The 19,280-nt window shown below is 45.4% G+C and overlaps 3 protein-coding genes across 3 annotated transcripts; 1 reads left to right on the top strand and 2 right to left on the bottom strand.

The window, feature by feature from the left end:
- The first annotated feature begins 2,556 nt into the window (after positions 1–2,556).
- Positions 2,557–4,985, top strand: LOC125556174 (serine carboxypeptidase 1-like). Its single transcript, XM_048718956.1, has 8 exons — positions 2,557–2,953; positions 3,034–3,141; positions 3,499–3,773; positions 3,861–4,118; positions 4,261–4,367; positions 4,467–4,553; positions 4,642–4,747; positions 4,830–4,985. The coding sequence occupies exons 1-8, from the start codon at positions 2,557–2,559 to the stop codon at positions 4,983–4,985; spliced, it is 1,494 nt and encodes a 497-aa protein (XP_048574913.1).
- A 5,525-nt stretch (positions 4,986–10,510) lies between these two features.
- On the bottom strand, positions 10,511–11,745 carry LOC125509594 (heavy metal-associated isoprenylated plant protein 20-like). The gene is made up of 3 exons (XM_048674593.1): positions 11,564–11,745; positions 11,220–11,295; positions 10,511–11,064 (listed from the first exon to the last, which is right to left on the bottom strand). The coding sequence occupies exons 1-3, from the start codon at positions 11,648–11,650 to the stop codon at positions 10,769–10,771; spliced, it is 459 nt and encodes a 152-aa protein (XP_048530550.1). The 5' UTR covers positions 11,651–11,745; the 3' UTR covers positions 10,511–10,768.
- Positions 11,746–18,107: 6,362 nt separating this feature from the next.
- LOC125509592 (oil body-associated protein 1A) lies at positions 18,108–19,225 on the bottom strand. Its single transcript, XM_048674591.1, has 2 exons — positions 18,600–19,225; positions 18,108–18,518 (listed from the first exon to the last, which is right to left on the bottom strand). The coding sequence occupies exons 1-2, from the start codon at positions 19,132–19,134 to the stop codon at positions 18,343–18,345; spliced, it is 711 nt and encodes a 236-aa protein (XP_048530548.1). The 5' UTR covers positions 19,135–19,225; the 3' UTR covers positions 18,108–18,342.
- Between the last annotated feature and the right edge of the window lie 55 nt (positions 19,226–19,280).

Here is a 19,280-nt window from a genome sequence, read left to right as displayed (position 1 = left end):
CAGGTCTCCCACAGGGCAAGCATCGCAAGAGCCTTGATTGCCTTCCTGTGTTTTGACGGCGTAGCTTCGGTCATTGCTTTGATCTTGTATAGAGAGTTGTGGTTGCCGATCCAAGTTGCCTGACCCAGGGCGTGACAGCACTGCCGGGTAGAAAGGGCATTCCAGGTTGCTGTCGCGAAGTGGCAATGCCAAAACAGATGCTCGGAGCTTTCTAGGTTACGGAGGCATAGCTGACAGAAGTAGCTGTTTGGCCAACCCCGACGCTGCAACCTATCATTGGACCAGAGGCGGTCCTGGTGAAGCAGCCAGGCGAAGATCTTCAGTTTTGCAGGCGCCCAAGTGTTCCAAATCAGCTCACGAAACAGAGTTTGCAAAGAGCCTTGGAACTGGGCGCAATAGGCTGATCGAGCAGTGTACTGCCCGGAGAGCGAGGTGGTGTGGGTGCAGCCGTCTATGCAGAGTGAGCACATCTTGTACAATTGAGCTGGCATCGCCGTGTGCCAGGTCTGCAATCCAGCGGTCTTCGGAGAGTGCATGTGCAACTGATCTGTTCTTTCGTCTTGAGTGCTTGTAGACGATGGGGTGGAGGAGCTTCAGCGGAGTCGAGTCGAGCCAAGCTGAGTGCCAGAAGCTAGCCATCTGACCATTGCCAATGGCCACCGTTGTGGCCGCGCTGAAGAGGGCGCGATCAGAGGCGTCACAAGGTGGCTCCGTCCCCGCCCACGGCCGCTCCGGGCTTTTCCAGGCGTGCCAAAGCCAGCGAAGGCTAAGGGCACGGCTGAACTTTGTCAGATCTAGGATGCCAAGCCCTCCGTGCTCGATCGGGGAGCAGACCCGTCCCAATTTACTTTGCAACTGCCACCAGAGAGTTCCTGATCGTGACCCCAGAGGAAGCGACGTCTACACTTGTCGATTTCTTTCAGTAGTTTCGCGGGGACTTGAAGCGCCGTAAGCGCGAACGTTGGCATGGCGGTGAGGACGCATCTGCCGAGTACCCTGCGCCCGGCGATGGAGAGCATTTTTCCTTTCCAACTAGCTAGCCTAGCCCTAATTCGATCTAGGATGAACTGAAGATGAACTAGTCGAGGCCGGCCAATCGTGAGGGGGAGCCCTAAGTATCTGATTGGGAATTGCATGGTCGGGCCCCCAAAAGACTGCAGCACCGTGTTGAGGTCGATGGCGTTGCAGCAAATCAGAGTCGCCATGAATTTGGCATTGTTTATCTTCAGGCCCGTGGCGTCGCCGAAGCTCTCTAGCATGTCCATTAGATAGTCGATCTCCTCCTTGATGGAGTTTGCAAAAATGATGGCGTCGTCCGCGTGTAAGCTAACCCTAAATTTGATCTCCCTGCCTAGCACCGGCGTAATGACGAGATCTTCTTCAGCCGCTTTGAGCAGGTGATGGATGGGATCAATCGCAAGGATGAAGAGAAGCGGCGACAGGGGGTCGCCTTGCCGAAGGCCGCGCCGGTGCATTTCTTTCATTCTTCATCTATGTTGTTTGCGAAATCTGGTTCTTTCGGGTTTATTGTCTATGGTTCTTCCTTAGTTTCCACCTCTCCTGCAAAACTGGACATGAAAGTTTCTTGTCATCCAGCTCCTTGTGAATGAAATGAGAAAAGCATGTAAATTTCGCCATTGGGTGGAGAAGAGAAAGGGGAGCGAAAACCGCTGGGGTATCAGAGGTTGTGAAGCTTAGTGTCGCATTGAAAATAGCCTTAGACTTTGGCCACAAATGAAAAACAAAAGAAATGAACCCTAGACTTCCATTTGGCACTCCCATACACTGAAGGGAAATCTCCTTCATGTCGTACATCTCACCAAAGCATATACCCGTGCCGGGAGCACACAGTACATACACGAAACGCTATTGGTTACCGTCCAAATCGTTGCTCCAAACAAGAGGTGTGAAGATAAAAACCGTCTAAAATCCTACACTGCACGGGAAAAAAACGTCCTAATCACCACCCTTCGCTCTCAATGCCCGGCCGATCGTCAATTCTACTAATCATATGACCGTTTCCATGGAGCAAAGAAGCTGTGATCCTCTCAGGCCTCTTTTGGTTCATAGAATATGATTATCATAAGAATAGGAATTTTGTAGGAAATGAGATGGCATGTATCTCAAATCATATGAATAGGAATAAGAAACGAGATGTCATTTAGTTGACACCAAAGGAATTTTTCCATTGAGTCTAGGCTCATTTTTATTTTCCTATGAAATGTGGAGGATAGGAACCAATGCTATGTACGAATAGGAATCTATTCCTATGAACCAAAGGGCTCTAAAGGAAAAAATCTTATAAGAATCCTATCCTCTAAAATTCCTATGAAATTCCTCCAAACCAAAGGAGGCCTCAACGTTTTAGATAGAGGAAAAAAGAACATACACATACAAGCGCACAGGCACAGCTGCAAGCCTGCAACGCTGTTTGCACCCGAAATTTATACAGCGAAGAATCCAATGCTCCTTGGTTCAGAGTGTTCTCTTCCCTTCTTCCTGCGCCTATATAAACCATGCATGCAACTGATATCTCACATCTCAGACTCACCAAAGATGAAGACCATCTCTTCATTCTCCCTGTTTGTCCTCTGCCTGGCTGCACTGCAGCTGCACGCCAATGCCTCCCACTCCCAGTCCCAGGAGGCTCAGCTCAAAAGGTTCATCTCGTCTAGGAAGAACAGCGCCAGCAGCACTGACACGTTCCGAGTGCGTAACATAGCTGACAGGGTTGCCAGCAGCCTGAGTACGGAGAGCACTGTCTCTGACCAGAGCTCCATGAAGGCCGCCGACAAGATCACGGCGTTGCCCGGGCAGCCGGAGGGCGTCGACTTCGACCAGTATGGCGGGTACGTGAACGTCGATGCGGAGAACGGCCGCGCGCTCTTCTACTACCTCGTCGAATCGCCTTCCGGTGCCTCGGACAAGCCACTGGTCCTGTGGCTCAACGGAGGTCAAAATGATCCATGTGTTGATAACTGAACATGTCTAGTAGAAATTTCTCTAGGACAGTACTCACACTTGCATATACAGGACCGGGATGCTCGTCGCTCGGATTCGGCGCAATGCAAGAGCTCGGCCCGTTCCGTGTAACCGAGGACAACAAAACTCTCAGCAGAAACGCGAACGCCTGGAACAACGGTAAGTCAGTAACCCATGGCTTCCTGTACTCGTCAATCTTCGGTAATGTTAAATGGCTGACGTTTGCTGGGGGTGAGATCCCAGTGAAAGCCCCCAGAGCAACACGATACAATTGAACTAAAAATAAAGAATTGTCATGCTTTTCTGAAAAAGTGCAACCATCCCTAACACTAAACATGCCATCCCACGCGTTCGCAAATGCCATGTGTGGCGGGAACGTTCGCAAATGCCACGCGTTCGCAAATGCCATGTAAAAAGATCATCATCCTTAATTTTTGAATTTGTCCTGCCTTGTATCACTGGAAGATGGACAAATAAATCAAATTAAAACTAATAGTTTGCTTGTGAACATGGAAGTGGCTAACGTGATCTTCCTTGAGTCGCCCGCTGGAGTGGGATATTCCTACTCGAACACGTCTTCCGACTACGATCTCAGCGGAGACGAGAGAACCGCCGATGACGCCTACGTGTTTCTCGTGAAATGGCTGGAGAGGTTCCCGGAGTACAAGGACCGGGCCTTCTACATCTCCGGGGAGAGCTATGCCGGACACTACGTGCCGGAGCTCGCCGCCACCATCCTGCTCCACAACACATACAATAACAGAACCGTCATAAACCTTCAGGGCATCTTGGTACGTTAAACTAACTAGATCTACTTCGATGAAACATTGTACAATTTTTCGTTTTCTAACTTGGATCCTGTCTTCTATATATTGAAGGTGGGAAATCCGTACCTTGACGCGAACAGGAATATTAAGGGGGTGGTTGACTACTTCTGGACCCACGTGGTGATGTCCGACGAGGTCTACGCCAATATCACCAAGAACTGTGACTTCGATAACTTGAATGGTACATTTACAGATTCTGTGTGCAGCGGAGCTGCTGTGGCGTTCGACCCTGGCTACATTGATGTCTACAACATATACGCTCCGGTCTGCATTGACGCACCAAATGGAACCCGGTACCCCAGTGGCTACGTAAGTCAACATTTCTTGTTACATTTCTTATCAAAACGGGAGAAAAAATGGACAACATTCTTATATACGTTTCAAAAATAAAATAAAAAGTTAAGAACTAGTTCAAACAGCTAACCATTGTTTTTTCCTCTTCAAATTCCAGTTACCTGGGTATGATCCGTGCAGTTATTATCCTACGTATGCCTACCTCAATGATCCAGCGGTGCAGATGGCTTTCCACGCTAGACCGACAACGTGGACAGGCTGCGCGTAAGATCCTCAAACTAGAGCTGATGTATATACACCAATTAATCGGTTATCAATTTCACCCACACATATGTAACTCATGTGATTTCTACATGCATGCAGAAACTTGAACTGGACAGATGCGCCAATGTCCATGCTGCCAACCATGACATGGCTGATCGAAAGCAAGCTTCCGATTTGGATATTCAGGTAACAAATTACAAATTTGTACAATCAAATATTCTCAGCAACTTCAAAAGTAGTCTAGTGTAGTAACAAAACAGCCTGCATGTTTCAGTGGTGATTTCGATTCTGTGTGCCCGCTGCCGGCGACGAGGTATTCAATCCAAGACATGGCCCTCTCTGTGACCACTCCATGGCGCCCATGGACAGCGAAGGAGGAGGTAAACCCTGTTGTGGAAACTAGCATTCATCTTAGATCACCTTGAAACTGGTGGTTTCTGACACGGATGGTTGCACTTTCAGGTGGGAGGATATGTTCAGCAGTACGCCGGGGGATTCACATTCCTATCTGTCAGGGGAGCTGGCCATATGGTTCCATCCTTCCAGCCTGAGAGGGCATTGGTGATGTTGAGCTCCTTCCTGCAAGGGGTGCTCCCACCTTACGTAGAACAGCAGTGATTCATGGTGCCCATAAATCTCCATCCGTGAGAGGCCAAGCTTCATGACAAGTGCTGCCTACAATGTGGATGGAGTTGCCACAGTTTTTCAATCTCTTGGAACATTTGTTTGCTTAATGTGTGGTTTAGTTAATATACTTGTATCCAGTTATTTACTGTTGAGAATGGTTGTCCTAGTGGACATGGATTTCTTTTGAACGAATTTATTACAAGATTTAAATAAAGATAAACATAAATTATGTCTACCGTTGATTATTTCCCCGATAACTCAAATAAGTAGGGGAGAGGATACCCTCAGCAGACCTGAAAAGGTACATAAGACATCTCATCAATGGTGCAAAGCCACCATAGCTAGTAAGCTCCACTCGCTCCTTGAACCTGCACAACCACAATACTCATCCCTTGTCAATCGTAACATCGAGAGAAACTTTAAGGGATCACTAGCCAAGCACATGTTACCAAGATGTGATGGCATGGGATCCTTTGCTTCTAACTGTGCAATCCAAGGACGTTGAGCCGACACATATAGCCAATGACGCCATTGATCTAGCCAATGGATCCAAGATGCTTGCACACCAAATCACACGATCTATTTATGGACCACATGGGCACAACAACACACCTATGCCCGGCCATAGCCAGAACTAGTTGTGGCAACTCCATCGAGACATATTAGAAGATTGTCATCCCCTTTTTGCAGTCACATAGGACAATGATGCTCACCGATGCACTAGCCACCACCAAGGTCACCATATTCCATACGTTAGGGTAACCACTCATGCCAAGGAGTATATGAATTGCATGATCGTACCATGAAACCAGCCCGATAGGAAGATGGATCACGATTATCATGGTTGACGCATAAACAAGATGATGTAACACTATGCTAAATGCACGCATCACTACTCAGGGTTACCTTTGTTGTGTCACGTGGGGTGTGTGTGTCCTCACATGGGCACATGTCAATGCGAGGTACTCATCATGTACATTAACAAAATGACAATCACAAGGGTTGTCATGTTTCCCAACATTTATATAGTATAAACTATATGTTAGACATTAGGGCCCGACCAGACCGGCATGGCACCTCCCAGAGATGGTTGAGTGTGATCCAAACTAACCAAACCTCGAGATCAACATAATTGGTTTCCCATCATGAAGCCACTAGCTAGGGCTTCGTGTTCACATCCAAGCCTTAGGGAAAATGGAGCTTGGGTGCCCCTTAAATTTCTTAAGAATTTCCCACCAAGTTATGGGCATTGTAAAGAGAAAATAACTGTTTTTTTTCTAAATTTTGGATTTTTTTAAGAAAATGTTCGCAAGGGGTTAGATTTTTTGTATAAAATTGATCTTGTCTTCACATTCTCCCTTGGGATTGGTCGGTTTTAAAACTCAGCAAAAAGTATGTTGCCAAGTCTTGGTTGTTATTCTTATCCTCCCCCACCCCCCCACCCCCCACCCCCACCCCTTGATGCTCTCATGTAATGGATACCATTATTGCTTGAGTGGTAATATATTCATGTGGTAAAGCTCCCCCCACCCCACCCCAGTGACTGTTCAAAAACATTCTTCTTTATAGGTTTGAATTATTATTTATAAATTTATAATTTTTGGGGAGATTTTTAATATGTTTCTAGATTTTTCTTGAAATTTAGAATCTTACCATTTCAAGAAATTTGCACGTTTTCGGATATAAGAGGAAATCATTTTTTTTCTTTTTTGGAATCTTTCCTGCCTTTTTGTTGTTATTACCTCGCTCAATAAGCCAATACCATGTCAGTTTTGGGGGAGGAGGGAGAAGGGACAGGTGTCCCAGTTTCATCAATGAAAGTGGAGCATAATTCTTACATGACTAAAAAAGAATCTTTACTATTAAAGAAGAGTATGTGGTCATAATGGTGCACCTTGGTATGTCGTTCCTATGTTGTTGCTCGTCCTCCAGCCTCCTCACAAGCAAGTGCTCGGGAGATATGTTGGGTGTATCCTGATCAACCAAGCCATGAAACAAAGTCACAAAGTCATTGCCCAGCATCGCACGGCCTTACCATCACGATCACGTTCACCATCTTTGGTCTTGCGTTGTCGCTCACATATCTTCCAACACCATACTTGAAACCTAATGTGCATGTAATCTTTGTGTTTCTTCTTCATTGTGTGTCCCATGGTAGCTGCTAGGCCCCTGGTCGTGTTGTCCCTAGTTTTCTCTGATGCACCCATTCTCCCTCATCACAGTGCAGTAAAATCCTCCCCCAACCTCCATTATGTCTTGGAATAAGGTGGTGACGCGCGAGGAATGGGAGCGGAAACTACGCGGTGTCGAGGTCCGCAAGGAGGACATGAATTTCCTCGTCACATTCGCTTTCCTCGATGCCTCCAACAGGTTCTGTGTTGAGTCCTGATACCCAACATATTCTATGCCCACGTGCTTAAATGGATCCCCTATTACTCCTTCGTTCTCTGAAGCGGACATTGGGCTCTAACTGATGTTCTGTTCACAGTAGACATTGACCTACTGACCATCACCAACCGGATGGAGGTGAAGATAGTGGCTCAAACGAGGAAAGTTTAGTAGGCTATCGAGAAGAATAACGATCTTAACCCCCATGGTTCTGTTCTGGATCTTTTTCTCCTAATTTTATTTTTCATTTGGGCTTTGGCTATCAGAATAGTTGATGGAGGCGCAATAATCTTGCAATTTTAGGTTACTTTGTTGTATGCATCTAATGATCTACTGGATTCTCCACCATGTTTGGTGGTGAGCGGTATGTAAGAAAAATTAATTTTGCATCTAAAATACCCCATAGCATAGTGGAACAAAATGTTAATCCGTCACTGATGATCGATGTGGCTTGTCTTTGGACCATTCCTTTTTTTTTATGAACTGTTCTTTTTCTACATGGAACATAGGTACATGTCCCCGCAAAAAAAAGAACATAGGTACATGTGTATGAGAAACATCTTTATTTGAACGAGAAAACTGTATTTTCTCCTTCAAGTCGTATAATGATATTGTTTGTATATTGTTGTCAAGTTTTGTATTATTACTACTCTAAAGCATGTGTAGGGTTTTATTGTGCATATTTTTCTACAATGGGGTTAGGCCACCGTCGGAATCGGGGTTCCGCGGACCCAAAGAAAGGTTCGAATACTGGGGTGCGCAAGAAGAACCTCACCAAGCCTCTGTTTTCCGCTCACAATCTCACAGCGATGCTTCGTCGAGCTCGTGCGAGAAGGGAGAGAATCGGACACGGTGCTTTACCCAGGTTCGGGCCACCTTGCGGTGTAAAACCCTACTCCTGCTTTGTGGTGGATTGCCTCGCGAGGAGGATGAGTATGAACTGGTACAAGGGATGAGCCGCCTCGCAAGGGCTCAGGGGGGTGAATGGATCGGATCCCATCTCTACGATGGAGACTAGCCTATATTTATAGTAGCCTTGGCCCTCTTCCCTCATGGTTTCGGCGGGAAGGGATACCACAGTGGGCAATTTTGAAGGGGAACAGGAGTACACCCTATTCTGGTGGTCTTCGCATGCAAAGCTTCTGGTCATCACGCAGTGGTGGGCTCGGCGATGACCTCCGTCCTGCCGAGCCAGCGGTCCTAGTCTTGTTGCACCGGAATGGAAACATTTGAGGGATTCCTTAGCACCAAAAAGGAAACTGTCCTCTCATGCGCCCGCTGGCGCCCTCCTGGCCTTGGTCGTCATGCCTCATGTCACCGCGCGCCTGGCGAGGTGGGTGCAAGCCTAGAGATATCCGCTCCTCGGGATGCATACTCGGGAGGCCGCCCCTCGGGAGGGCTCGTCCTCGTTCGCCTCGCAAGGCGGGGGCCCTCGCGAGGGTCTTGCTCGTGAAGTCCTGGAGTTGGGCCGCGCCGGGCCGTCGATGGAGCCACGCGCTGGGCCGTGGGCAGACAGGTCTGAGTGTTCGTCATTATTATCATGCTCAGATAGTAAGCAGCGACAGGGAGTAAATAGACAAGACCTTCATTGTCAGCGGTGGATGGGGGTGATGTGGAGGCGGCAAGGATAGACTCTAGGACAACATTTATCCAAACAAAGTCATAAGCTGTATGCCACGTGCATGTTCCTTGAAATTGGCTTTTGCCTCTCTTTATAGATAAAGCAATCACCAAATCCATACAACAAGTTCAAGTGTGAGAAAATTAAAAAGTCTATTGGACCAACAACACAAACATGCCCTACTAAAATGAGGAGAAAAGGCCACCAGGTGGCCAGTAGCTCAGCGGCTATGAAGCGTAGTAAGGCGGCGAGCTACCAAAGTCATCGCATCCATCAGGTTGCCAAGTCGGTCCCAATCCTGTTGCCTAGAGAGCGGGTCCCAGTGCTGCAAAAAGGCGACAAATTTAAATATAGAGTCAGCGGCTCTGTGTAGGAAGACCAGCTCAATCATCATCTTGTTACGAGTCGTCCAGAGAATCCAAGTCAACACTGCGAACACTAACCAAAAGAGGTGTCTCCTTCTCCTGGACTTGTTGGCTCGAGTTTTAAGAAACCCTACCGGGTCCAGGGCCTCCTAGTCAGGTCCCAAAGCCCAACTGACAAAACACCAAAGCAACCGAGCAACTATGCAGGCGAAGATGATGTGGGTCCCATTCTCCGGGACCACAAACAAGAAATAGTCCCATCGTCATTCCTGTTCCGCTAGAGCATCTCCGTCCGTCTCCGATGAGAGGTGATCACGTAGAAGCTCCCACACGAAGATCTTGATCTTCAGAAAGGGGCGCTTTCCCAAGGGTGCCAAATGCGTGGTATGCAACGTACATCTCGACATTCTACGTGCTCACAAAGTCATTTCACGAAAAAATAAACGACAACTTTTGTGTAGCGGTGAGAAGAAAACAAAATTCAATGTTAAAAAGGGCTTTTCATGAGACATCTTTTGTCATTTTTATACAAGCCAAAAAAAATTGTTTTCCGTGACGTATAGAATATGAGGATGTATGCATCAATTTTTTGTTCAAAATCTTTTGACATTTTGAAGTGTTATTTTCCGATGTCGGGAGCGTATGATCCCATGTGCCAAAGTCAATTTCTGGGTTTACCCCAACCTTTGCATCAGGCAACACACATGGCTTTTTTTTAGGATACACAGAGCCATATTTATTAAATTCAGAATAGGTAATTTTTGGAAAGAAAGAAGGGTTTATCCCTGGCCTTTGCATCAGACGATAGCCATATTTACTAAGTTCAGAGTAGAACAGGTATGCTATGGTGTGTAGATTAATGAAGCGGTGTTCTCCCTCCTTTTGGGAAAAGATCGATTACTACCTAGAACATTCCATCAGGAAATAAATTTATTCCACTTTATAAGCTTAGATTCACCCTTTGCTGGGAAGGCATATGTTTTGCGTGTTCATTTGGGTGCATGGTCAGAACTGTAGGCTGACAGTGAATTGGAACAATCTTTTTTGACAATCAAGAGTTGGAAAATTCAATTTTGCATGCTTTCCCCAGTTGCAAAAAGGAAAGAAAAAAAAAGATAACGATGATCAGGTAGGACAGAAGAGAAGGCTCGAGACTGACAGGGATGTATATATCGAAGATCATAAAGCGGCAGCATAAAGTTGTAACTCGGGCTTATCTACGCCTTGGACGTGAACGATAATTTGCACAGTATATATGAATATCATCCATCAGTACCGTACATGCACAAGTTCACCTTCTTGGTATCATTTTTCCCCAGCACTGTGAGAAGACCGATATATCTAGTAATCTAGGCATCATGTCGTGGCTGGAGTGCAGATGCTAATATGAGATGATGGAATCACATGACGGTGCAAGCGGTAACGTCCTCGTCGTTGAACATGTTCATGTACTTGACCTCCGGCGCGGCCGGGTCGGCCATGGCCTGCGGCACGTTGCGGACCAGGCCCGCCGGCGCCTTCTTGTCGTAGGAGCCGCCGACATAGGGGTAGGTGGCCACCGTGTAGGGCACGTACGGCCACATATCCGCCGTCGTCTTCCCAGTCCTCTTCACCCTCGCCAGCACCTTGCGAGGCTCCACGTACCCCGTCACAGTCACCTTGCTGATCTTGCGATTCACCACCACTGCCGTCACACCTTTGGCATATGCATATGAACGTTCACCAAATGAATATATGAACTAAATGTTATATTTTCTATCCTCAAAATAAAAAATATATCTTCAAAAGAAAAGAGTTAGATCGCTTGGTTTGACGTTTGAGATCGATATAGGTCACTATGTGTATATGTACCCCGAATCGATTTGACGGCGCTCTTGACCCTCCTCTCGCAGCCCTCACAGTCCATCTTCACCTTGATGTTCACCGTCTGCAGATGGATAGATAGAAGAAAACTCCAGTTAATCACACGTTTCTGGCAGCATGCATCGTTTTGATGATGAAGACGCTGGGGGATAACCTCCTTTTCGAAAAAAACACGTTTCTAGCAGCTCAATTAACAAAATGACTAAAAAAAACATATTGACCCCTTCACAAGATCAGAAGGCCATCTTCGGAAGATGGAACTGCTTCCGATCGATGAACAAACCTACACCAAAAAATAGAACACAAACGTGCTTGAATTCCACAATCCTCACCGTCAGTGGCCGCCTTTTCTTAATCCTGATGGCTTCCCTTGTATGTGTCAAGTTGCATAGACGGGACAGGTGATCCAAGGCGCCCATGATCTGATCTAACTCAACTTTTGCTTCCAGCAAGAACCACTGATGAACCGTTCTTGCGCTTGTCTCTACTGCGAAGGCCAAGTACAGAACCTTAGGCGATGGAAGGGGCCATATATATACCCAGGAGAAAGAAGAGAGACAAGGACAGCGTGCCTAATCCTGCATGGTTAGGGTTGGTGCAAGACACGGCGAGAGTGATTAAACCTCAGAGATTTCGGACTAAATAAAGTGTGTTGGGCAAGAAAGCATTTCTTTTCCTAGGATGGGACATGCCATGCCCCCCGCAGCTCCATCCCGCGCGAGGTGCCCTGAGCGTGACACCACCCCAATCATGCACTCAATCAAGACAAGGGGATAAAAAGTCCTGCCAAGGAAATGGATTTGCTTTTCTATCGAATCATATTCTTCGGATCGTTCTGAAAGGGCTACATACCTAACCCGAATTCAAATCTTGACTTGTGATCTACTTGCCAAAATTATGCACTAAAATCTGGCATAAAATGGTGATATAGCTAGGTTAGTAGTAGTATGTTCTTGACTGATGCGCCGGGTTTTTCACGTTACAGTACGATGTTGATTGCTTTGTTCCTTCTCGGGTTTGCATCGCGCCGTAGTTTTCAGCCTCTTTGCAAGGTTCTCCACTCTCGTCTGCTTTCAGTTTACACTTTACAGTGGATTCGCCCATCTGTCCCACTTTATATTACACTTGCGTCTACCTTCGCTGCTCCTTTCAAGTTCAACACTAGATGCATGAATGGCGTGTGCATGTCACAAATTTCTCTGCTGCATATGCGGCTGCCTTTGGGAAAGAGGGGATATCTTATAGTTACATGGCGTCACTGATGATCTGTTCCATGAATCGTGATCCATGAAGAAAAACTAATGAAGCATCCTAGGACTAACATATAGCATTGATAACTGGAGTACAGCCAAGTGTGTAGGTTTTCAAAATGCATATTCAAGCATCACGCCATCATTTTTTATTTTTATTTTTGAAAAGGAGGAGTACCCCCTGCCTATCCATCTCTTGATGCACACAGCCATCTTATTAAATAAATCAGGTCCAAAACAAAGCCTTAAACAGTAGTACGGCAACTCTAAATAATAAATTTGTCACAACCAGGGAAAAATAGGGAAGGATGAATAAACACCTATTCTATTATTGGACCGTCATCCAAACCGGTTGTAAGTATCCAGTGCAACCATCTCCCATCGGTTGCACCCAATATTCATATACTCTCTGTGGTCCACATGGCCGAGTAACGACCACATATAGACCCAAGTAGACGCCCTGAAGATAACCTGCAAAATATTAGTGATGGTTTGTCTGTTAAAGGCAACATCACTCCAACAATTCCATATGGCCCAAAGTAATGCACATACTCCAACTCAAATATGTGTCGCGGTCTTAGGCTCTATCCGAGTTAACCAGGTTCCAAATAAATGTGAGATCAAGACTAGCGAAACAACGTTAAAAGCAATGTGAATAGTTCTCCATGGTAACTTGGCAAGTGGGCATTGGAGAAAAAGATATTTTATTGTTTCATCCTAATCACAAATGTTGCATCTTTTGCTTCCTTCCCAACTACGTGTGCCCAAGTTAACTTTTGTCAAAATTACTCCCTTATGCACAAACCACATAAACACCTTGATTTTCAAAGGCAGCTTAACTTTCCAAATGTGTATTGTCCTTGGAACAAGTCCGGTGTTAATCAAATTCATATACATAGATTTAACCGAGAATACTCCTGACGCGGACAACTTCCAATATAAGGAGTCTGCTGTATCAGAAAGGTTAACCTCCATTAACCTATGCATGAGATGTAGTCATCTATCCAATCAATCACCCAGTAAAGACCGTCGGAACTGAATGTTCAGAGGAGCGGATCCCAACACTGTACCAACAAAAACCTCTTTTCGTTCTATAATGTTATATAGGAAGGGAACTGCAAGGCTAATGGAATCTCACCCAACTAGGTGTGCTCCCAAAACCTAGTACCCTGTCCATTCCCTACAATGAATTTGCTCATGTTAAAGAAGGCAACCTTTGTCCTCATAAGCCCCTTCCAAAAAGGAGAGTCAAGCGGTTGTGCCGTCACTTGAGCCAGCATTTTAGAATGTAAATATTTATTATGCAGCAGCTGAATTCAAACCCCGTCCCTCTCTACCGTCAACCAGTAAAGCCATTTGCTAAGTAAGCACTTATTCTTCACCTCTAGATTTTCAATACTCAATCCACCTTGGTCCTTCGGTCTACAGGTAATGTCCCATTTGGCCAACCTATATTTAGTTTTGTTTTCATCGATTTGCCAAAGTAAGAAAGATCGATAAAGATCCAATATTTTCCTTACTATTGCTGGTACTTCAAAGAAGGAAAGGAGGAACATCGGCATACTCATGAGCACCGAGTTTATCAGAACCAGTCTCCCTCCATAAGGTAAGAGTTTGCCCTTCCAACAACTCAATTTATTTTCAAATTGATCTTTGATACACTTCCACTCTTTATTGGTGAGTTTGCGATGATGAATTGGGATCCCAAGTAAGTAAAAGCTAAATAACCTAGTTCACAGCCAAACAACTGTTTATAATGATCATGTTCTTCTTTGGCGCGTCCAAAATAGAACAACTCACTCTTATTAAAGTTGATCTTCAGCCCAGACAGTTGTTCAAAAAGGTATGGAGCTAGTTTCATGTTACTTGCCTTAGCTTGATCATGTTCCATGAAAATAATAGTGTCACCTGCATATTGTAGAATGGATACCCCCATCCACCAAATGTGGGATGAAACAACCTACACGGCTGTCCTCTCTCACTCTGTTCATTAGAACGGCCAACATATCAATGACGACATTAAATAAGATCGGAGACATCGGATCTCCCTGTCTCAACCTTTTTGCGTCTGGAAGAAATGACCGATATCGTCATTAACCTTGATTCCAGCATTGCCTTCATGTACAAATGATTCGACCAACTTCCTCCAAGCCAGAACAAACCCTTTAATACGCAAAGCCTACTATAAGAATGGCCATTTCACTTTATCTTAAGCCTTTTCAAAGTCCACTTTGAAGACCATTTCATCGACTTTATTCGAATGGATTTCGTGCAAGGTTTCATTTAGGACGACCACTCCCTCGTGAATGTGGCATCCTGACATGAAAGCAGTCTGAGTTGGCTGAACAACAGAATGCGCAATCTGTGTCAGGCAATTCGTACCCACTTTAGTAAAAATCTTGAAGCTCACATTCAGCAAACAAATCGATCTGAATTGCTCAATGTGAATCGCTTCCTCCTTCTTTGGTAACAAGGTGATTGTTCCAAAGTTCAATTTAAATAATTTTAAATGGCCATTAAACAGATCATGGAATATAAGCATCAAGTTGCCTTTAATAATATCTCAATATTTCTTATAAAACTCTACTGGGAAGCCATCCAGACCAGGTGCTTTGTTATTTTTCATTTATGAAATAGCCTCGAGCACTTCCTTCTCTGAAAACAGGGCACTGAGAACCTCGTCCTCATCATCTCCCAGTTGAGAAAAGGCATCACCCCATCATGAACACAAGTTTGTCCCATCCACTCTTTTTTCGAGAAATTTCTGCCTTATATTTAACTAGATATGTTTATAGGCATATATAAAGCATCGTGGGGGTTTAACTGACAAACATGGTGTCCATTGCAAGGAGAAACGAGCTAAGTTATTTTTGATAAAGGATGCTTTTATTAGCTCAAAATGTAGTATCAAGAGGATAGCACACCGAGTGATATGTACCCAGCTTCTGCATAGCTACGATGTACACAAGAAAGTAAATAAAACGATATATATGATGGCAGCAATCAAGTTATAGAGACCAACACTATGCTTATGTGGAAGGAGGAGGTGGACTGATCCGAAGATTATGCTGCCATCCATGTTGGTAAAAAAAAATTGGCCATCCGGTTCAACCACATACACATCGTCTTGAATAGCGACTTGGACTCCGTTAGGAGTAGCATAGATCACGTACAAAGCCAATATGTACAACATAAAGTAACTTGCAAAGGAGAATTTTTTGCCATTAAAAATAATATCAGTTTTACATAGCCAAAGCTACCATAATAAGATAGACGATCTCACCATCGCTAGTGTGTTAAACCTATCAGATATTTCGTGAAGCAAGTGGCTATATACATTTACAAGACTTATGGGTGATTACAAATTGAACGTTGTTTGGATGACTGACCATGTTGAACACACAAACTTGCATTGGAAGAAGAGGTGTTTGATTTTCGATACAAAAGCTACACTTCTTGTTTCCTTGCAGTTGTGATGAGCAAGGTTGTTTTTAATGAGCATAACTCCCCTTCGAAGATGCCACATGAAAATCTTAACTTTTAATGGTATCTTTGATTTCCATATTTGTTTATTATTGCCCACTGAAATCTCTGAGTGCATGAAGGCAAGGTACGTAATCAATTATGGATGATCCAGATGCAGTGAGATTGCAAGAAACACATTCCATCCTTGTGTTAGGTAAGCTTATTCCAAATAGGATAACACATGTTGCCATGACACAAGATAGGGGCTAACCAAATCCCGCCTAAATGATACATTCGGCAGGGAGGAGTTGAGCACGTGGGCAACAGTATTATTCTTATCACGGAAAATATGGTACATGGACGGATACTATTTTTGGAGAGTGGTGTTTCATGACCACTTATCCTCCCACAATAGTGTCTTAGAGTCGTGGTTTATCACGAAAGGTCCAAAGCGAAAAAGATACTTCTTTGTCATCGTCGGGCACGACAAAAAATACTGGTCTCCAGGCTTTCAATATGCCTGGGGACACCGCTTTTTGGCTTGGATACCTATTGCGTGCGTAGCAGGGTTTTAAATGCCCTCCTCGGTAAGTAGCTTGAACACCCTCCTCAAAAAGCCAAATTGGGCGAGGGAGGGCTTCATGGGCCAGCCATGTAAGTGTTATATTAACAATTCCACGATTTGACCATGAAATAAGAGCTCCCAAGGGGCTCATACAATCACCACCGACTGACACCGAGACCGAAGCGTGTAAGGACAACACCACGCACCGAACAACTCCGCTTTCCTCTCTGAAAAAAATAGCGTCTGTAACAGCGATACAACAAGATATACGAATGAAGAATACAACATCCGAACATAATTAAAACCTAAGCCAATATAGACAAAGCAAAATAAAAACCCAACCACAATAACCTGCTAGAGAAATAAGAGTTAATTCCATAAATGAAGAATGGTGCGGTGAAGCGCGCATTAGCCTCTAGTAAAGTTACTAAGATCCCAAGAATTGAAGCTCTTCTAGTAAATCCGGGTTGTACGAGACTGGGTGGGCCCATTTGATAGGGGATAATAAGTTGAGCCACAGATTAACACAAATGTATTACAAAACATGTAAACGCAACGGCAACACCGTAGATTAACACAAATGTATTACAAAACATGTAAACGCAGCGGCAACACCGCAAGAGCTATGTCTCGCCTGTACCAATTCCTATTAGGAATCATCTATGGGTGAGTGACTATTGGGTCGACCTATTAGCGTTCGTCGATCGTGTCGTTGTAGGTTCGTTCTGCTCCGGCTTTCTACAGATTTTTCTTTGTTATTTTCTTTTGTTTTTTCTTTGTTTCATCGGTTTTCTTCTATTTTCTCTGTTTTTCTTTGTTATACTTTGCTTTCCTTTTCTTTTCTTTGTCAGTTTTTTATCTTTTTTTCTTATTTTTGAATTTAAAGATTGCATTAAAAACGGGAATTTGTTAGCTATATCTTTGATAACTAACAATTTCTTTCAATAACTAGCAATCCCTAAATTGTGACGTGACATATTTGTGCTAAGAAATCAACTCTTAGATAAAAATAACTATGATTTCTCTCTCCTCCACCCCCACATTAACACGTGGCACTCCTTCTGGCCCATATGTTAGCCAACTACTACATGCTGGCCCATTGCCACCTGAGCAGTATTTACGGTTTGAGCTAACACTATTATGATTCTCAAAAAAAGAAAAACTAACACTATTATGCCATGGTTTTGTGTTCATTGTTTCTGTTGTTCGATGCCTTCGTTCCAAAGTTGAATATTGTATTGGTTTCCTCTTTTTTTTTTGTCGTATTTGCTTTGTTTTCTTCACATAGTATTTGTAACTTTGTTTTTCCTCCGGTAGTAATTCTGTATTGGTTTGGGGGTTTCTGTATTCGTTTCACTTTGTGCAAAACGTTTCTGTATTTGTTATCAGTAGTATTGTTGTGCAGAAGGTTTATGTATTCTTTACAGCAGTATTTGTTGTTTCCATAAGTATATGTTTTCGGATTTGTTTCCGGGGTCCTGTACATTAATTTCGGCTTCTTAGAAATATGAAAGCAAATGTTGTTTTCGCTGAGTGCTTGCTAATCTTTTTAGCAATCTTTGGAAGTGAAGAGAAAATCTCAAGAGTAGACTATGGTTTGCCTCCTCTAATAAAGAGTTTGTTGATTCATTTGATCCCTTCTAACTCTACATCCTCGGTTCCTCGCTCCGCCACTGCCTATGACTGTTATTCGGAAGTCCATCATTCTTCGAACACTCACTCCATTTCCAAGAGGAAAAACAAAGGGGTGGGAGACATTTTATTAACTACCCTATCTCCAGCTATCACACACCCATCTCTCGGACACGTACGAGAACACGCCAAGGGCAGATCAGGTGAAAATCCTGGCTCCAGTATTGGCAGCCGGAAGATCGACCTCGCGGATCTCCGTCTTCAAGCCCTTCCCAGCAGCGTTGGCCAGCGGGTGGATGCCGTGCGCCGGCCCGCTCATGTACGCCCTGTTCTCCCTCTCCTTCTCGAACGACACGCTGAACTTCTTCTCCACACCTGCACCCACATAATACTAATCAGTAAGCCAACACTGACACTAGGTGAACGAAAATCACGGTGAACGCGCGGCGCGCTTACAGTCGGCGAGGTCCTGCCGGAGCTGGCCCTCGCGGGTGAGCGCCATCATGATCTGCGGGAGGCCGAGCGGGAGGGCGTCGCCGCGGTCGACCTGCCAGAAGTGGACGGTCTTGCCGTACGTCTTTGCCACCTGCTCGAGGTCGCGGCGCTCGACGACGCCGGGGACGCCGGGCATAAAGAGCACGCCGCCCTTGACCTCGAACTCGTGAGTGTGCCACAGCGGCTTCTCCTCGTCGGGCAGCGTGAGGAACAGCTCCTCGGTGACGATGTACTCGACGCCGATGAGGCGCGCGCCGGCGTCGGGCCCGTCAAAGACGAGGCACTGCCGCACGTCCTCGTTGAGGTGCGCGCAGAAGTGGTGCGCCTCCACCTGTCGCGTCATGTCGTCCCCGTAGAAGTGGAAGGCGCAGAGGTGTTGGTGGATCTGGTTGATCGGGGCGAACCCCTGGATGGCGCCCGTCGCCGCCTCCAGCAGCGCCGTGCCCGTCTCCGTCGGCTTCCCCGGCACGTCCACGTCGTGGCACGACGCCGCCATCTTTGATCCTGTGCAAGTTTTGTGTGTTGGGGTACTGGTGGGCTGGTGGCTCGGGTGAGTTCGCTCGAATCTGGAGCGGTGCGGGCTGGTTCGGCTGTTTTTAAGGCGTGGGTAGGCTCATGCAGTTGCACACGTGTGATCCTTGA

Source organism: Triticum urartu, chromosome 5 (assembly GCF_003073215.2).
Source record: "Triticum urartu cultivar G1812 chromosome 5, Tu2.1, whole genome shotgun sequence".
In the NCBI taxonomy this organism is placed as follows: Eukaryota; Viridiplantae; Streptophyta; class Magnoliopsida; order Poales; family Poaceae; genus Triticum; species Triticum urartu.
This window is presented reverse-complemented; position numbering and strand designations above follow the sequence as displayed.